At 48.3% G+C, this 17,516-nt stretch overlaps 1 protein-coding gene across 1 annotated transcript in view; it reads right to left on the reverse strand.

The window, feature by feature from the left end:
* The window catches only part of TMEM255A (transmembrane protein 255A), a 28,467-nt gene extending 11,720 nt beyond the window's left edge, over window positions 1–16,747 (reverse strand). Inside the window, exons 1-5 of the mRNA XM_074147381.1 lie at window positions 16,615–16,747; window positions 12,088–12,230; window positions 7,469–7,531; window positions 1,970–2,059; window positions 32–94 (exon numbers count right to left, since the gene is read on the reverse strand). Coding sequence (XP_074003482.1) covers window positions 32–94; window positions 1,970–2,059; window positions 7,469–7,531; window positions 12,088–12,230; window positions 16,615–16,672 — 417 coding nt within the window. The 5' untranslated portion in view covers window positions 16,673–16,747. The remainder of the gene's footprint in view (window positions 1–31; window positions 95–1,969; window positions 2,060–7,468; window positions 7,532–12,087; window positions 12,231–16,614) is intronic.
* Between the last annotated feature and the right edge of the window lie 769 nt (window positions 16,748–17,516).

Below are 17,516 nucleotides of genomic sequence, written 5' to 3' on the forward strand. Positions count from 1 at the left end.
ATGGAGACAGCACAGCTGAACCTGCTCTCACCTCTGGTGGGGTTGTGCTCTTGGAGTAGTACTGACATCGCCCTGCGTACAGCGGCCTCAGATCCTGCCGACGAAAAAGCACCAGGCTTAGCATTGCAGCAAAATTAAAATGAGCCAGCTGGCGTGGGGAAAGGACCCAGGCTTTAGAGAGACCCTGCTCTCGCATCAGCTCCTCAGTACTGTGGCTGTTCTGCAACATCCCCACCCAGGGCAGCCCCCCTGAGCCCCAAGTGATGTCTAACCCTGGTCCTTGGAGGCAGGTATTTGTTGCAGCTAGCATGGGAGGAGCAGGCTCTTAAGTTGAGCTCGATTGGGTGAGGGTGGCCATCCTGAACAGAATGATTCATTCCTCATCCCCCCAGACACACCCCAGGGCTGCCTGACGTGTTTCTGAGGGTTCTTCATGCTGAATCATAACAATTTCTCATTAAATTGTTGGAAAATTTGTCTTTCTGGGCTCTTGAGTGACTTGTGGGAAAGCTGTGGAGGAATACCAATGGCTCAGCCTGCAAACATCCATTAACATCTTACTTTGGGGCAGCCTGGTCCCCAGGGCAAAACCTCAGGGACAACAACGCTGGGTGTGTATTCGCACCAGCGAGTCCTTCCCAGGAGCAGCTGGACTTGCTCTCTGGGCGTCTGATCCGAAGCTTGGGAAGGCTGGGCAGCAGCAGGCGACAGGGGGAACACTATGTGCTAGTGTGGCAGGAGCACGTCTCCAGAAAGACAGTGACATTTTTGGGCTGTTAGGGGATGAAGTGAGGCCAAAATCACGTCTGCTCATCAAAAGGCAGAAACCAGAGCCCTTGTCATCCCAACAGCTCAGCTCTGGCTGCCTCAGACACGCAGACATCCCTGGGGCCAGCCAGGAGGAGGTGCCAACTCATGCCATCAGCTGACCCATGAGGTCAGCAGCTAAAAATCCCACAGCAGGTCTGTGGGGCTCAGACCTACACGGGCAGGATCAGGAATCAAAGGAGCTCCGCCATTTTATCAAAGCTAATGCTTCACATGCCCTCACAAGGGGGGTCAGAGATGGCCAAGACTTGTCGGTTGCACCCCGACAGATGGAGACCTATCACGCAGCTGAGCCCTTTGCTCTGCCAGCAGATCCTGCCGTCCAGCTGCCTTCCCACCACTGGGACACTCAGGGATGGGAAAGGGGAGCTGAATTTGCCAGCTGACATGGGGAGCTTCCACTTCATGGGTAATTCTGACCTGAAATTCTTTCCCATTCTGATCACAAATAAACCTTTTTAATCCCATTTTGCCAAAAATTTTTAAAAAAAGTCATCAAACTGCAGAGTTGCAAAACAAAAATATGTTCACAGTTACAAATTTCAATTAAAAAGTTGAAATGGAATTGTGTTTCTTCGTTTCTATGCTAATAACCGAAGCTTCTGCACATCCCACTGTACTAGCGATCGGTCATGACAGCAGTAGTTTGTATTTTTTTAAGTCATCAAATGGAAACTGAGAACCCACTGCAAGTGCTTCCTGTTTATCCTGTAACATTTTAATGAGCTTCGTATCAAATGGCTTCATTCGACCACAACATCCAGCGGTTCAATCAGCATCAAGAACTACCCCTGCTAACATTTAAAATACCATAGATGTTACTGCTCGTATATTGTCCCTTGGCAATAGCTGTAGTTCACATTACATCTTACAGTTCTGAGACTCAGTAAACACATAAAGCACACACACACACAAAAAAAAAAAACCCTAAAGCAAGGTTTTAAGATCTTGAGGCTTGCTGCTAATTTCAAAATATTTTTGAACTGATACATTTTTCTGAAGTTTATAATTGAAAACAGCATTCAGCACATGACATATATTTACAGGGTTTGATGTGGCCTGATACAGGATTATGGACACCATCACCTGTATTCCTAGAGTAAAAGCATTGCAGGACCTGTGTTTTCCTGGAAGCACTTACTATGTGTCTGGCAGCAAAGACACCGTCTACTATGGCACAGCAGAACGCAGCAATGACGCCAAAGCTGATGAAGACGATCGATGCAACCAGCTGAGAAAGGAAAACAAAGCGAAGTATCATCTGCCTCTCCACAACCAAGCATTTTGTGCCCTCTCCAGAAGCATACATAAACCACAGTCAATAAGCCCTCAAGCAATCAATGACCCAAATGTTTGCCCGGGCGGCACAGACTGGTCTCATTGAAGGCAATGGGATGTGCATCTCAGAGGAGAGCGTCTGCTCCTGCATGGTGGCAGGAGTAGTAGTGTTGTGCCAGACTGGTTCTCTGGGGACTCGATGTTGTAATGCAAGTTCTTCCATGACTCCAAAGTGCTAAACTTAGGCTGAGGATACACCTCCTCTTCTGGCTGCTGCTGTCCTTAACTCTTCCCTGGTGAGAAAGGAGGGGTGTTCTTCTCTCCCCAGCCTGCAGCACTGTGGGGAGCGGTTCCTGTGAACACATCCCAAGCTTTAAGGTCACAGGAGGCTGCTGTGTGCAAACCTCTCTGGTGGGACTACACCTTCAGGAAACAACCTTTTCATGCAGGCATAAGAACAAAACCATGAGACCAGAAGACAGGTGACCAGCCTACGCCATGGGTGTTGTACACCCTCACAGCAGCCTGGCTGGGCTCCTCAGTGCTGGACTGCAGTGAGCACAGCCCATGGGGCCTCCTCCTAGCTTGGGGGAGCTGCAAGGAGAGAGATCTCCACCTTCAGCTCCAGGAGGCAAGTCAGATGGGTCTGATCCTCTTCCACTGGCCCCATCCTGCCCATTCTTAAAATTAGGGCAAAAGCATTCAGAAGGTAAACGAGAAATACTCAAAACTCCAACCCAACTATGACAAACAGTCTCTACCCCCACTACACCACTTTAAACACCACCTCTGCCTAAAGTGCCAGTGCTCAGCTGGGGGAACCACACACAAGTGCCGACAAGACCCCTCTCCTTGCTCCTGAACAGCAGCTCAGCCACTGCCAGGAGGCTCCAGACCAGCTCATCACACACAGAGCTCTCAATACCAATCCTAATCCCCCCCACGAAAGCGCATGGGGCATACCGACATGGCTGTGGAGGGAGGGCAAGTGCAGCATTCAAACAGAAAGGTTCACAAAGATGTAGCCTGGGGAACACCAGTATTTCCATTTAAAGAACTGCAAGCTTTAGTGGGTTTTTCCCTGGTGCTTCTCTAGTCCAGTGATCACAGCCTTCAGGTGTTGGTCACTGGCAGCTGTTAAAATCTGCTTCTCCACAAGTACAAATGTGACTCTGCTCCTTGGGAGCTTGGAGCAAAAGTAAAAATCACCAATAGTACAAATACAAAGATAACAGTTAGCTTGGCAAGGACTGACAGCTATCTCAGGCCTCCTAGCACGGGGATGTTTGTTTTAAAGCTCCAAGTGCTAAGTTTGCTTGAAAACCTTGGTTCCTGCCACTGCACAAGTGTTCAGTTCTCAGAAAGACAAGCCAAATCCCTTGGCAAGCAAAAGCCAGAAGGATCTTATATGTATTTCTGAAGTATCTCAGGATTTTTAGGTTAATCACACTGTTTTTACCTAAACCTCCCTCAGTGAAAACAGACCTTCCTCCAGAAACATGCACACGCAGACCAGGTCAGCTTGAGCAATGAGTGGAGATGCAGGAGGGCTCACTTGGGACAGTGGAAACGGTCCCTGTACAATTGCTTACTCCAGTTAGCTTCAAAATGAGATCAAATAAAATGGTTTTCTAGATTAGGCAAGTATTCAAGGCATACACTGTCCTACTGCAAATAAAAACTGCAGCAGTAGATAGAGCAGACTGTGAAATTAGCCCAGTGACTGCACAAACAAGTCATGGTCACTAGTAACAAGCCGTTACTGGAATATTAGATGCTGTGCCACAAAGTACTTGCAGATGGCAGCAGGTGGCAAGTTTTCCAGGATCAGATCCTATGCTGGAACCCTGTTTCTGTCAGGTGTAAACACCAGCATTTCACCCCTACCCAGACCCACACCATCTCCACATCTGGGTCACAGCTTGCACCACCCACTACAGCAGTCACACTGTTTCACTACCACAACCAGTGAAACCACACAGGGGGAGAAAGCACAGCTTCTTACTTTCCCGGTGGAAGAAATGGGTTTTATGGTTTCGGTTATTTTGTAGCAAGTTTAGTTTTTCTCTGTACTTTGTTTCATACCTACACGAAAATGATAGTCTCTCTAAATAGCATGACCCCTGGAGATGGGAAGTGAGCCAAACACCGAATATACACAATTATGGTGTTTATCGGTTGCCCCTGCCTGCAGATAGGAGCTGCTAATGTGGTTATTTAAAATAAGAGAAGGTTAATGATGATACTTTCATAACAGTCCTACTAGGATATAAGGATCTGGTGTTAGAAATAGGTTTGCTCGCTTTATTTACACAGTTACCCCTCTCTCAGCTGGAGAGAGAAAAGCCTGAAAAACCAAACACTGAGAATTTATGATAAAGAAAATCAAACAGCAAATAAAAACATACAAATTCATTTTAAAAATCCCATGGTTTTCTGCTAATCTTATGATTTGCCAACACGATTTTTGATCCGAGGTTGACAATACTGTTACTGCAGCAAGCAGAAGTCCCTCTCAAGAGCTGTGTAATAGTAGGGATTGGTCTTTGCTCATCTAACTCCTGCCCAAGTCAGCCACACTGAGTAGCATTTGGACAAGAAAAGACAAACTGGGTTCAGACAATGCAGGAACCACGAAGCAGGAGTGTCATGGGCTGAGGTTCTCTTCAGGCCACGGTCCAGCGACACGTGGGTTGTGAAGCTGGTGGTTATTACTTTTCCATTGCACAGATGCCTGTCACAACGGCATGCAAAACGCTGACTCCTCACTTGAAAACTGCTGAGCGGGCGGCTGGGGTGTAAGTCAGAGCTCCTGGCAATGCTGGCGGGCAGGTGGGCCTCCCTGGGGACACGAAAGTTCTCCCTTACTCTGACATGTGGGAAATGCAGACACGTGGCATGAAAGCCAATAGGCTTGGGTGGGAAAAACAAGAGGTGTCTATTCCTGTTGGCAGGAGAGAAGTGGATAACTGCTTCAGATTAGCTCTCCCCGTCAGCCACGCCAGCTCGCTCGACTCCTCGCGCTCCCCAGCCAGCTTATGGGCAGAAACAGCAGCAGAAATTGCCTCTAGCTCTTCTTGCCACCACTGAGGAGCAACTGTGTAACAAGCACACCAAGCCTGCCTTTTAGCAAACTAGGACACTGGGAAAGCTCACAGAAGATCAAAAAAAAAATAATCCCGCACTGCCAGTGACATTATGGAAACATATAATGGACAAAGCTGCCACAGTAAAGTGTTCCTGGGCAAGGAGGAGATGTTACTAAAGCATGGGGACGATAAGTGACAGCTACTGCGTGTCCTCTGTGTGGTCAGAGCAGACACGCCAGCTGCCAGTCGAGGCAGCAGTGATGCAATCCCTGCAAAGCTGGGTCACGCATGTTTTTTAGGACACAAAATGATAAAGAGATGAAAAGAATAAACATGGGCTACCCAGAGCTCTTCAGAATAAACAAACAAATCAAGTCAGAGCCACACTGTCACTCATGGGCACTCCTGTGAAGAACGCAGGACTGGCATTAACATGGCCATTGCTCAATCAGACCCTGACACGTTGGTAGTACGTGAGCAAGAGGCTTGGAAACCCTGCTAGGACAGAAATAACAGGACACACTGCTCTTGCAGAGTCAGGGTGAAAACAACAAAAAATATCCACTGGAAACCCCACCTGCCCTGCACCCTGTCTGACTGCGGGAAAGGCAGTTTTCCCCTCCTACAGGGCCTGCCTCACCCTCTCCCTCCTGCTCTGCAGGGAGCATGCTATTGGCAAAGCAAAGGGCAAGGCAGCCCAGCCTCTGGATTAGGACAAACAGGAATTTCTCGCAACTCCCTCTGCAGCTTGGAACAACGTGCCTTAGCCTTGGCCAGCAGCACACCTTGCTAATCTGATCCCTGAGCCCCCGCACAGAGGCAGCTCCATCCTTGCAAAATCAGGCGGCAGCACTGGGGTAGTGGGACAGGCTGCAGGGCCAGCACGATCCCTGTGTAGCCTCATCTGAGAAAGGTTGGAGGGGTGCTGCCAAAGCATGGGGCAATCACTGGGGAGGGGGACTGCAGCCACTCGAGGAGGGCCAAGCAGAGGCAGGCATGCCCACAGGGCACTCCATGAGCTTGACTGTACCTCCCCACACACTACCTCTAGCCAGCCACATGAGGCAAGCAAAGCAAACAGGCTAGGAAAGATTGAGCTTGATAGCCTGCCCAGACCGCATTGGGTACCAACTTGTTTTGATCTCTCTCTACCCACCCCTTTTGCTAAATTCTCCCGAAAGACTTCCCCCCGCCCTAAGCCCTGTTACTGACACTCTCCAAGCACTACAGCCCCCGCTTTCAAGGCACAGGGAAGAAGATGAGGGGATTGCTAAATAGCATCTGCAAGACATGTTTAGGGGCCATCAGAGACCCAGTCAAGTCCACACAAGTCTCCTGTGCTTGCCAAAGGGGGTAATCTGGTCTAGCTCTGTGCCCGCTGCACTGAGAGACCCTCTCCTACTCCCAGCACAAGCTCAGTTGTGATCGTATCGTATCGGCAGTGCTGGTCTCATCTGGATTGTGCTATCTGCATGTTCACTGCCCACCTGCTCTCTTCTGAGCATTGCTCCCATGGGATGGGACAGCAGAGACCTGCCCAGGCAGTGGCTGCCCAGTACCAGCACACAAAAGCCTCCTTGCAGTGCAAGGAGGGAACCCAGGAGTGTTATGGTCCACACATGTGGCCTAGACAGCATCTTCTGTGCTTCTCAGGTTCCCAGCTGCTGCTTTACAGCATGCAAAAGTTTCTTGGTTTTCCTTCCTACCTGAAGAGATGTTTGGAAACAAGGATCAGCAACGTGCATATTAATCAGCAACGCTGGAGGAGGCAGTTGCTTTTCAGTTACACTAGGCTTCATGCTTTTCGTCATGTCGATATCTCAAGTGACTTTTTCTCTAGATGTATCTAGAGCAGAGAGCTCTGAACACCCTGTCCTCGGGAAGGACTTTGTGCTGGGCCCTCTGTGGGCTTTCACCTCCAGTCTCTGGGCTGGCTGTTGCTGTTACACCTCTCTATCCTTTGCTTAGAACAGACCGTGAAGCACTGACTATCTTGAAAACTCCAAACACTCAATTTCAAGCCCTTTAAAAAAATCCCACTGAGTTCAATGAGACTGTGGAGAGTCACTTTGTGCTTCCTTGAGCATTTTGTTTCTTTAATTTAAAAATATCAGGGTTTAACAGCCTTGTTCTCCTGGGCTGCCAGAAATCATATCTAGTTCTCAAGAGGTATGTAACGCTACCCTGGAAGAGTATGAAAAGCAATAATACTCTTTACATACAAAATTTGAGTTACTGTCATTCTTTTAAAAAAGTTTTTATAATGAACTTACCATTTGCCTTTTGTTTTCTATCAAGTTTGATCCAATTATTCCAAGAAACGACCCAAAACCAAGCTGAAAAACAACATATCGTTAGCATTTAGATCAGGACAATATCCAACATGTTTTACATACAGACAGAACACAATAAAATCCAGAAGCAGCAAAAGAACATACTGCGGATGTGTGAGCACTCTTCCTTCAGCAAGGAATCAGTGGAGTTTCTCACTAGCAGGAACTATCAAGTGTATCCCTTATCTGACACTAAAAGCATGTGCGGAAACCAAAAGGATGAGGTCTGAATTCCAGCCCCTCCCCAGTGATGCTGAGAAATGGCTGGTGGATGAGAATATACATTGCTGTCTTGAAACAACCCTACAAACACTCAGGAGCCACCAGATGCAAACCTAGAAGGACCACATCACTAGCATCTGCAGGACTAGTCTTTTGGGATCTCACCAAGGGTGTGAGCAATCACCTAAGTTTTCAACTCAGAGAGTTTCTTGATGTGAAGTATGAAATAAGGGAGAATTATACTTGGGAAGATTTAGAAGTTTTCTGCCATCTTCTATTCCTCCCTCGTTTCCAGGGGTGAGGATGCATCAGCCAGCGTCTTCCACCAGAAGAACTCACGCCAGCCCAGCCAACAGAATAAGCTGCTCCAGCAAAAGCATCTTTCCTTGCTGCCTTAACTGACAACATTGTTCTTATTTCAGGTCAGTGAAGACAACCAGGAGTGCGATTTCCCAGCTCCTTTCTCCGTAGCCTTACGCTATTTAGCTACACTAAATAGAAGTTTTTAGGACAGAGGACACCTCAGCCAGGCCAGAAACAGGGACTTCAACCAGGAGCCATGGACTACAGGAAGAGATGCAGAAGTACTTCTGTGTCACACCGAGAAAGGTCTTTGACCAGTGTAGAGCATATCCAACTCCATCTCTGAGAAATGCTGGAAGAGTCCTACAGTTGGACTACTCATATTAAGCAGGTACAAACCCAGTCAATAGACTAAGAGGCAGTGAAGATCTGGGTCAGAATGCCAAATAACTGGCCAACTCCTCAGGAAGCACAATAAGGCACAAGACAAGCTGCAGTGACTCAAGAATGAGTCAACTAACCTGGAATCAATATTTTAAGATCCAGGAAGAGAAAACAAAGGTTTAATAAATCTGATACTAACGAACAGTGGCACGTGCAGAGATTAGCAGACACAAACGTGATGAGAAGTTGGGCTTAACTCTTTCCCTGCTCTGCTTAAGCCCAGTAACATTTGGTGCAGTGTCTTGGGCAGCAAGGGCTGCTGGCTCAAACTGCAGGGATTAAAGCAAAGCAGCCGATGAGGCTGCTGCTTCCCAGCTCCTGACTCCTTGCACTCTGAGCTCTCGGCGACCATTGTCCTCACATCAGGGACAAACTACCATGGTGGGAAGCACAGCAACAAAGCCAGGTGCTGCTTAACACTGGGGTAGCAGGCAGGCAGGGCAGAGAGCCAGGGGCACTGCTGAACTGCCCCACACTGATCTCCTGGTGCTTCTGGGCTTATTATTTTGCTCAGCTTGGGCAAGCAACAACCCCCACCTTCCCCAAGCGACAGGAGTTTTACAGCTCAATTCCAACCCTAAAACCTGGGAGATCCAGGCGTTAACAGTGACATAGATCCATGCATTATTTTCATATAGTGGTGTTTAGCAGCAAGAAAATTATATGGTGACACACACCTAAGGCAAATGCTCAAGAAAAATGTTTTGTGCCCTTTGAGCTTGGTCAAACATGTTTAAGAGGAATGTTCACGTGGCACTTCAGAACAGCCTCAAACCAAAAGGTGAAATCTTAAAGACAGTTTAAGACAATTCAAAAAGAAGAAATTAGAGCAAGTCTGTACATCCAACATGTGAAGACCAAATAAATCAGTGGATTCTCATTAATTAATGGGAATTGTCATTGCATTAATGGGAAAACCAGTCATTCTTCTAAAGATGGGACAAAGAGATCTTAGCAATCTGTATCAATTGCATCACTTATTTGCTGGTGGATATGATCTGCTGAGATGTCTGTTTAAAAGGAGGGCAGGACACAACATGAATGTGTTTTTCCAGAGTAAAGCCCCAGGCCAACACACTTGAGAAGGAACCGTTACAGAAGAGGTTTGCCAGTCAAAGTTTAAGAAAGGTCATCCAGTTACACAGATGCTGGAAGCTGGTATAACTTAGAGACAACGTGTATCTCACAGAGCCTCACTTCCACAAGGGTGCTTGATCTCTGCACCCAACTGTTACTCTTGTCTGCTGAGCATCGCTGTTACAGTCTGGGCTTCCCAGGCCCAGGGCAGTCATCCGGCCACGGGTGAGGATATTTCCCACAGGGGCACAGCCAGGGTATTGACAGATGTAGTCGAGAAGGTGTCGGTGGTCATGGCGGAGGGTGAAGGCGGCCTGACTATAGGACATGTGATTGCACCCTCCGCTTCAGCTCGTCCAGTTGTGTCAATGAGGAACTGCACTGTTTGGGAAAAAAAATAAACCAAACCCCCAAAAAACCCACGCAAACAAAATCCCACTGATGCGTGGAAGGTCTGCAGTGCTCACTTTTGTCCTTCTTTGAGAGCAGAGGCCTGGAAAGATAATCCCCCACATCAGACAGCCACTTCTTTGCATGTTTCCTCCTTGCATAAGAGGTGTTTGCCCAAGACACACAAGCCAAAGGAGGAAAGAACAGTACATTAGGCATGGCAGCAATGAGACATCTGATGTGCCATGAGATGGATCCATGGATCTGGTTCACCCACCACACAAAGAGACTTCTGGCTCTATCTTTTCCTTACCAATGCAGGGTATTTGGGGTATGACTAATGGTGGTGCACCACCAATGGTGCACAGAAAACCCTGATGGAGATGCACACAGGCCTAACATTCATGTGAAGTTCTGGATGGCAAGACCTGCAAGGACCTGTTTCTTCAGGGCTGTGGAAACCACCTGCCTGGAGACAGCTCACTGAATCCTCATGCACCACAGCAAGCCCTTTTCCCACAGTAAAGGGAGAAATCCCAGCTTGTTACAAAACATCAGCTATTTTAAGCACCTGCTGAAGCATCCAGCCTCACACTGAGATGTTTTCCTGTGCAGGGAGATAGGCGATGTTGTCACACATTTCCACACAGCAGGTTAATGAACTAACTGAGAGGAGGAATTTGGTGACAAACACAAACTGTCAGGGTGCCTCTGAATAAAGTAACTCAACACCCTTCCCAAGTCCAGGAATTTATTAATTCCTTGAGTAGACTGAGTCTAACAGAAGCGTAAGCGATGCTGACGTTCCAGGAGCATAAATAGCACAGGAGATGTCAAGAGGACGTGAACAACATGCTCTACCCATCTGCATCAGTTTGCAGGACCTGCTCTGAAGCACGAGGTTCATCTCAGGCTGACAGAGCGTGGGCTAAGCGTGGAGAGTTTGAAGCCAGCCTGTCACCTTTCTCAACACCTTCCTTCTATACTTCTCTTTAAAAAAGATCAAGCCTAAATGCAGGAGTTACCGCGAAAAGCCAGAAAACCAATTCTAAACCAGAGGCCCAGCACAGTCTGTAACAATATTCCACACTAACGGCTGTAAAAGGGCTTTCTTCAGTCATAGAAGAGCTTCTCCATGGAAAAATACAAACCTCCCTGAGATCAGCAATGTGTGGCAAACAAATCAAACCGCAATAAGACAAGAACAAGTCTCCACCTAGTTATCTGGGCTAGCTTTAAGCCTCCAGCTTTGAGGCTCCAAACCTAAATGCAGAGCACTCCACAGCTGTTACACCAGGAACCCGTAGCTGTGGGGCTGCAGCTACACTCAACCCACTGAGACACCTAATTTGCCTGCAGCTCAGTCTTTTCTGTGCTTCTTTTTGACCATGCCTCAGACATGTGCAGGAACAGACCGGGACTTGCTTTCCAGCTCATGTTAGATCTCTGCTCCTGCTGGGAGGGGCACAACGTACTTGCCCTTTACGCTTCTGCAGGACGTTATGCATCTACTGGCAAGGTGGCCAGGCACCAGTGGTCTTCTCTAAATTGAGTCATTTGAAGCTACAAGATTGTCCTTTCCCATTTTCATCCGTTGATAACAAAAAGGAAGAAATGGATGTTCTAGCTGCTTTGACGTGCAAGCTCCACTGGCAACCTGCCACAGCTTTTGCTCATGTGCTTCTCCGCATTCAGGGATTCCGAATCATTAAACACTTCTGCAAGTGAACTTTATGACCACGAGTTCACGGGTTTCAAGGCCTGGTCTCTCAACTGTTCTTGGCACCCATAGCCCTTCCTTGCCTTACTTCTGCCTGGGGTTAATGCGATGTATGCAAACAAAGAAGTTCTCAGGTTGCTTTGACTGACATAAGACCTATTTATCTGTCTCAAAAGCATGTTATTACCTAAGCGCAAAGGAAGCTGCCACTTGGATGGGGTTTTTGCATGGGAATGAGCAGCAGGTGCAAAATAATAATAATAATAAAATAAATAAATCAAATGGCAATGAAGTAGCCGAGCATAATATTCAGGACAAGATCACCCTTTATAACATTTGCAGCATCACAAGGGACTTTGTAGGCAATAAGTTTTCTAGACCTACCTAGGAGTTCTATACTTACAATAACCCCTGGGTAATAACCTCCAACAGTCACATTTTGGGTTCTTGTTGTAGCAGCTAGGCCCACCGTTAGAATTAATACTGACACAATGAGGAGAGTCACAGTTACGTAGAGGGAATTTCTTTTTCTTCTATTGAACGACCCTAAAAACACACATACACAACAGAATTTGCTGATTCCATCTGGGGACAGTCACGGTACCGCAAATTTCTCCTCCCACCGCCAACCACATCGTGGTGAATTTTCTTTCTTCTAACTTGAGAATATTTTTGGGTTTGGCTGTCACTTTTCACCTTCACTAACATGCTTTGTCAAATTTTACTAGGGCATCTGAATTGCTCTGACGTAGATGAAGAAAGTCTTGAGAACTGCAACCTTGCAAAGCTCATTTGGATACATCAGAGCCTCCGAAGCCCTCTGGCCTGGGGCAATTAAGCTAATAAGAAATGTTACCATTAGGCATCTATATATTTTCTGATCTGTCTACTTACATCAAGCTAAATAACCACACATTGTTTTGAGTGGGGGAAATCTTGGCTGTAATCACATCATAAGGCATCAACAATTTTCCATGTAAATGAGACATCACCGGTAACAGCCACTTCTCCTCCTGTAGTATCATCCTCTACTTTCAGCAAGGACTAGGTATTTTTAGATGCTTGAATAATGAATTTCTGGATTAGTAAAACTCATCTACAGCTGCCTGATTATGGTGGTTTTTTCTTTTATATATTTATAGATCTCCCAAATGAACATAAATATAAAATAGTGATTCCATCAGCCAAGAGAGAAGCTGGCTGCGATGTTACACTCAGTGACATCTTTAGGAGTGTTTGTTCAGCATGGGGTCTGCCATCTTTACATCACTTTGTGGAACAATCCTTTTGATTATATTTCATATATTATGTAGACATATCCCAGCACCTACAAGAGCAGCTGGTAGGATAAGGGATTCTAACGGTCCCCTGCCATACTCCCAGTGGGCTGCTGGGGCCACTTGAATCCCATCCCCACAGTCTGGGGCTCTCCAACACACCCCAGGAGCAGGCAAAGGTATTTCTCACCCCAGAGGCTCCCAAGTGATGTTCATGCTACCAGCACTTCTCAGAGTGTCCTAAGAGCAAGCAGTTGCTTCCACCATAACCGAGCATATTCCCTAAAACAAACCATGTTGAGAACCCCCATCTGAGGGGTTCAGGGGCTCCCTGACAGCCTGTACATGGCAAGATAAAACACCTGCAGACAGGCCAGGAGGAATGACTCAGCCACGCCAAGCACAACCTCCTTATCCAAATTCTCCAGAGAGAGGAGTACACCAGGCCTTGCTGGGCAGCTTTCTGTCTTGAAGATGTACGCCCCAGGTGCCCACAGGCCTTTCTTTAGGGTCTGCATGTATTTGCAGCACAGCTAGAGAGATCTCTTCACCCTCACAGCCATACCAATGCAGCCATACGGACACACACCGGTACAAATTATCTCCCTTTTTCCATAGGGACAGCTCTCCACAGGGAAAAGTGCAGCAGCTCCCTCTGCTCCTCCACACCCACCCCAAACGGACCCACCAGCCGTGCTGCTGGCAGGAGAGGTCTCTCGCCATGCTCTGGGCTGGCAGGGCTGCCACGGGCACGGGGCTGGATCATTTCACCAACACCAACCAGATGACCTTGAAATCAGACAAGTCCTAAACTTGGGTCTTAAAAGCCCAATACAAGGAGATGAAAGGCAAGAGAGATTTATAAAGAACCGCCAGCCACATCCTTTCTGACTGACCAGTGTCTCTGGAAGGAAAGCTTCCCACCCAAAAACCTTCTACTCGTGTCCTGGAGCACAGGTGTGGAGCTCCTGGTGTGGAGCAGTGACCACACCACTGGGACATCACTGGATCTAAGAGCAAGGAGCCTGACAACTAGTTAGCCCTTAGCTGGAATGAATAGCTAGACAGTTGCTAATTTCAAAGAAAATAAAATTAAGTAACTGCCAGAGAACCCTAAGATCCAGGATGGATCTTTTATCAGTGATCCTTAGTTTTTCATGCCATTTTTTTTGCAGGATGGAGATAAAGGTGCCCAACTGTTTGCTGCAGGTTGCATTTGGGGTTAATCTTTTTATTCTCCTAAATCTGCCAAGTAAGCTAATAATATTAAATCTAGACTTCTGAAGTGTTCAAAATTCATCAAGATGTTAGGCCATTCTCCATGTATTGCCTCCCAAATACTATAGCTTGTGCCATGCTCAGTTCCAATGGGATTTCAATGCAGACGTAAATGCAGACATAAATGTCTGAAAGTTCCAAAGTACTGGGACCAAAGGTTTAGCTGAACAAAACTTTAGAAACTGGAGAAAAAATTGCTACTTCTTACATAGATTAGTTCTGAAAGGAGAGAAAGAATGAACCTGTCTTGCTTACGCACATGGTAGATGATTACCAAACTTCTGATTACTGCTAGAGTTTGGCTGGCAAATGAGCTGAAGATAAGTAAAACCAGCCATATGTTCCTTTCACAGCTTAAACCCTTTACGGTTAGGCTGTGTGGGTGCGCAGATGTTTGTGTGCCGTGCAAAACCACCCTGCAGAGCACGTCTGAGTGAGCGTCGTGGGTACACGAGCATGGTGTTTACACACATAAGCTGGAATTTCTGCATTTCCGTCAGAGATGCTTCAAAAAGTTACAATGAAAAAACCTGCAAAATGCATTATTTCCCTCAAACCCAGAGTATTTTGTAATAGCATTTCTGCAGAAAAATACTCTAAAAGAAGCAGCTTGAAACACTGTTCATGGATTCTGAGCTTGTTTCAGAACCACCATGTTTTCCACTCTTAGGTTTCCACGTTGTTTCCCAGCTCACAACTGGCACACCCCAACATGCAATACCGAAGTGAAACAAAAGGTTTCCAACTGGAAAATTTCTGAAAGGTTTTCAATATTCCTCATAAGATTTAAAAAAACCCACCAAAACCCAAAAAAAAACCACACTCCAAAAACAAAACACCATCACAAAAAAAACCCAAAATGCTTTTATTCCAAGTCCTGACAAAACCAACAAACCAACCACAATCCTTCAACTTGATATTGGAGAGAGATGCGATATTGGAGAGATAATGTGATTACCTCCACTTCAGCTCTGCACTGGGACACTGATTCTATTTTTTCTTGCTCTGAAAACACGTTTTGTTACGTGTATATTGAGAAAGGGGTTTTGTACTTCTGTAAGGACGCCTGCAGCTGCTTCAGCATACATGGACTCATACTCAGTATCTTCACTGCTGGCTGCTGAACGGCTGCCCTGGCAAAATCCTCTCTCAACATTAATTTTTGCTGAAAGTATTCCCCATTAGATCGTTTTCCTCTTTGCTACTGGGTTTGCTATAGCTCTACACACAGGAGTGGAGCTACGACAGCTCTGCTATCTCTGCTTTTAAGAGACAGTAATAGCCTTTTCTCTGTGATTTACCCAAATTAAATACCTCAAAACTTGCCGTGCTTACCCCAATGTGAGTATACAAGGTGGTTTGAAACACTGTGCTTAAGTCTGTGAGGAAGATGTAATGAAACTAACGCTGTGTATATTCTGGCTATTTCTTTTCCTAAAACGGCACTCGGAATGTGGACAGGCTTCAGAAGGACCATTTTTATTTTAAGCCTCCAAAACATCCTCTTATTATAGTTATCATATATAGGTCTACTCTAAAAACAAGGTTGTAGCAGGTTTTTCCAGATTACTTTAAAAGTTTGCAATAATGCCCATCTTTGTACTGCCCCTGATTTACTTAAGTTTTTTTTTCCCCTGATTATCAGAAGAAAACAGACAAGATGGCACAGAACCAGCACCAACTTCTCCATCTTGTTCTTTGGGAGGGAAAAGCCACAAGCGAAGAATAAGCACGATGCAGTCCAAGGAAGCCAGCTTTAACTTTTACCCGAGGAGAACCGGGGGCAAACGGCACCGAGCCTTTCTCCTTCCCAGCCCTTCTTTTGCTCCACTTCTCTGCTAAAAAAGCGTTAGCGTGACCCAAACCGCACTCTAATTACGGGCCCTGCCGGCAGGCCCGCGGGAGGGGGTCTGCAGGAGTCTGGGGGCCTCATCTCCTGCTTGAATGGGTGGGGAGATTGCAATTAACAGCCGGCGCGGAGCGGTGTGAGGGATGCTCTGACCTAATTAGGGAGGTGCAGGAGCGCTGCTCTCCGTCCCCGCTCCCAAGGATGCTGCGCGACCCGGGGGGCTGCGGGGGGCCGGCAGCCGCCTCCTCCGCCCGGGCAGCGGGCCGCCCCACGGGGGGTCTCCGCCGCAGTCGCGGTGCGAGGGGGCGGGGGGCAAGGGACCGTCCTCCTGCGGCTGACACCGCGCCTGAACGGGCAGGGGAGCGGGGCCGGGGGAGGCGGCGGGCGTTCGGCCGCGGCGGGGGTCCGGTCCGGTCCGGGCGACACCCCCGGAGCCCCACCGCCCAAAATGGCCGCGCACCCCCGACCCCCGCACGCCGCCCCGCATCCTCCCGCCCCGGCGGGGCATCCCACCCGCGGCACTTACCCACGGAGTCGGGCAGGGCCACGCCGCCCGGGCGCTGCTGAGTCAGTGATTGCCGCATGCTGCTGCCGCCGCCGGTCCCCGCTCCCCGCCGCAGCCCGCCGGGCCACGGCGGCGGACAGAGCCCCGGCAGCGCCTGCGCGCTGGGGCGGGAGCGGCGGGGCCGCGCCGCACCGCACCGCCCGCTGCCCCCGCCCGGCGGCGGCGCCGGAGCCGGGGGCGGGTCCGTGGCGGGGCCCGCGGGTCCCGGCGGGAAGGGCGCTGGACGTGTGCCGTTCCTTCCGAAATCACCGCTCACCCCCTGCAGGCGTGAGGAGGTCCGGGTCCGCACACGGAGCTGGTACCGTTCCGCTGGAAACCAGCGGAGCGATTGTGCCCCGTACGTGGTATTTTTTTGGGGGGGAGGGAGGTATACAGGTCCTGCCACATCTCTGGGAGGTTCCCGGCGCTGAGTCTCCCCATCTTTTCCCCAGCCCTTTTGCACCCCAGCAGCTTCCAGGCCTCTGTGTCCCCCATCTTCCCTGTCTCCCTCCTCCCGGCAGTGCTGAGCCCCAGAGCAGTGCTGGTGGCACTCCCAGGCAGCCACCCCACCGTGACCACTGGCCCAGTTTTTTCACTTCTCTGTGTTCTGAGACCTCTGCTCCGGTGGCAATGCCCATTGCTGCCTGTGCCCTGTCCCATGGAGGCAGCACTCCCAGGAGACCCTGCAAGCTCCCCGTGTCTTGTCCAAGGAGTTGGGGCTAGACCTCAAGCCCTTTTTTCCATATAGTATCTGCAAAATGGGGATAAAAGCATCTTCCCAGCAGGCTTCATAATTGCTTGTAAATCACTTTAATGCCCTGGGCTGAGAGGTGCTAAGTGCAAATCATGTAATTATTTCAAGCCAAAGCATATTTCGTCAAGTT

This window comes from Numenius arquata, chromosome 5 (assembly GCF_964106895.1).
Source record: "Numenius arquata chromosome 5, bNumArq3.hap1.1, whole genome shotgun sequence".
Taxonomy (NCBI): domain Eukaryota; kingdom Metazoa; phylum Chordata; class Aves; order Charadriiformes; family Scolopacidae; genus Numenius; species Numenius arquata.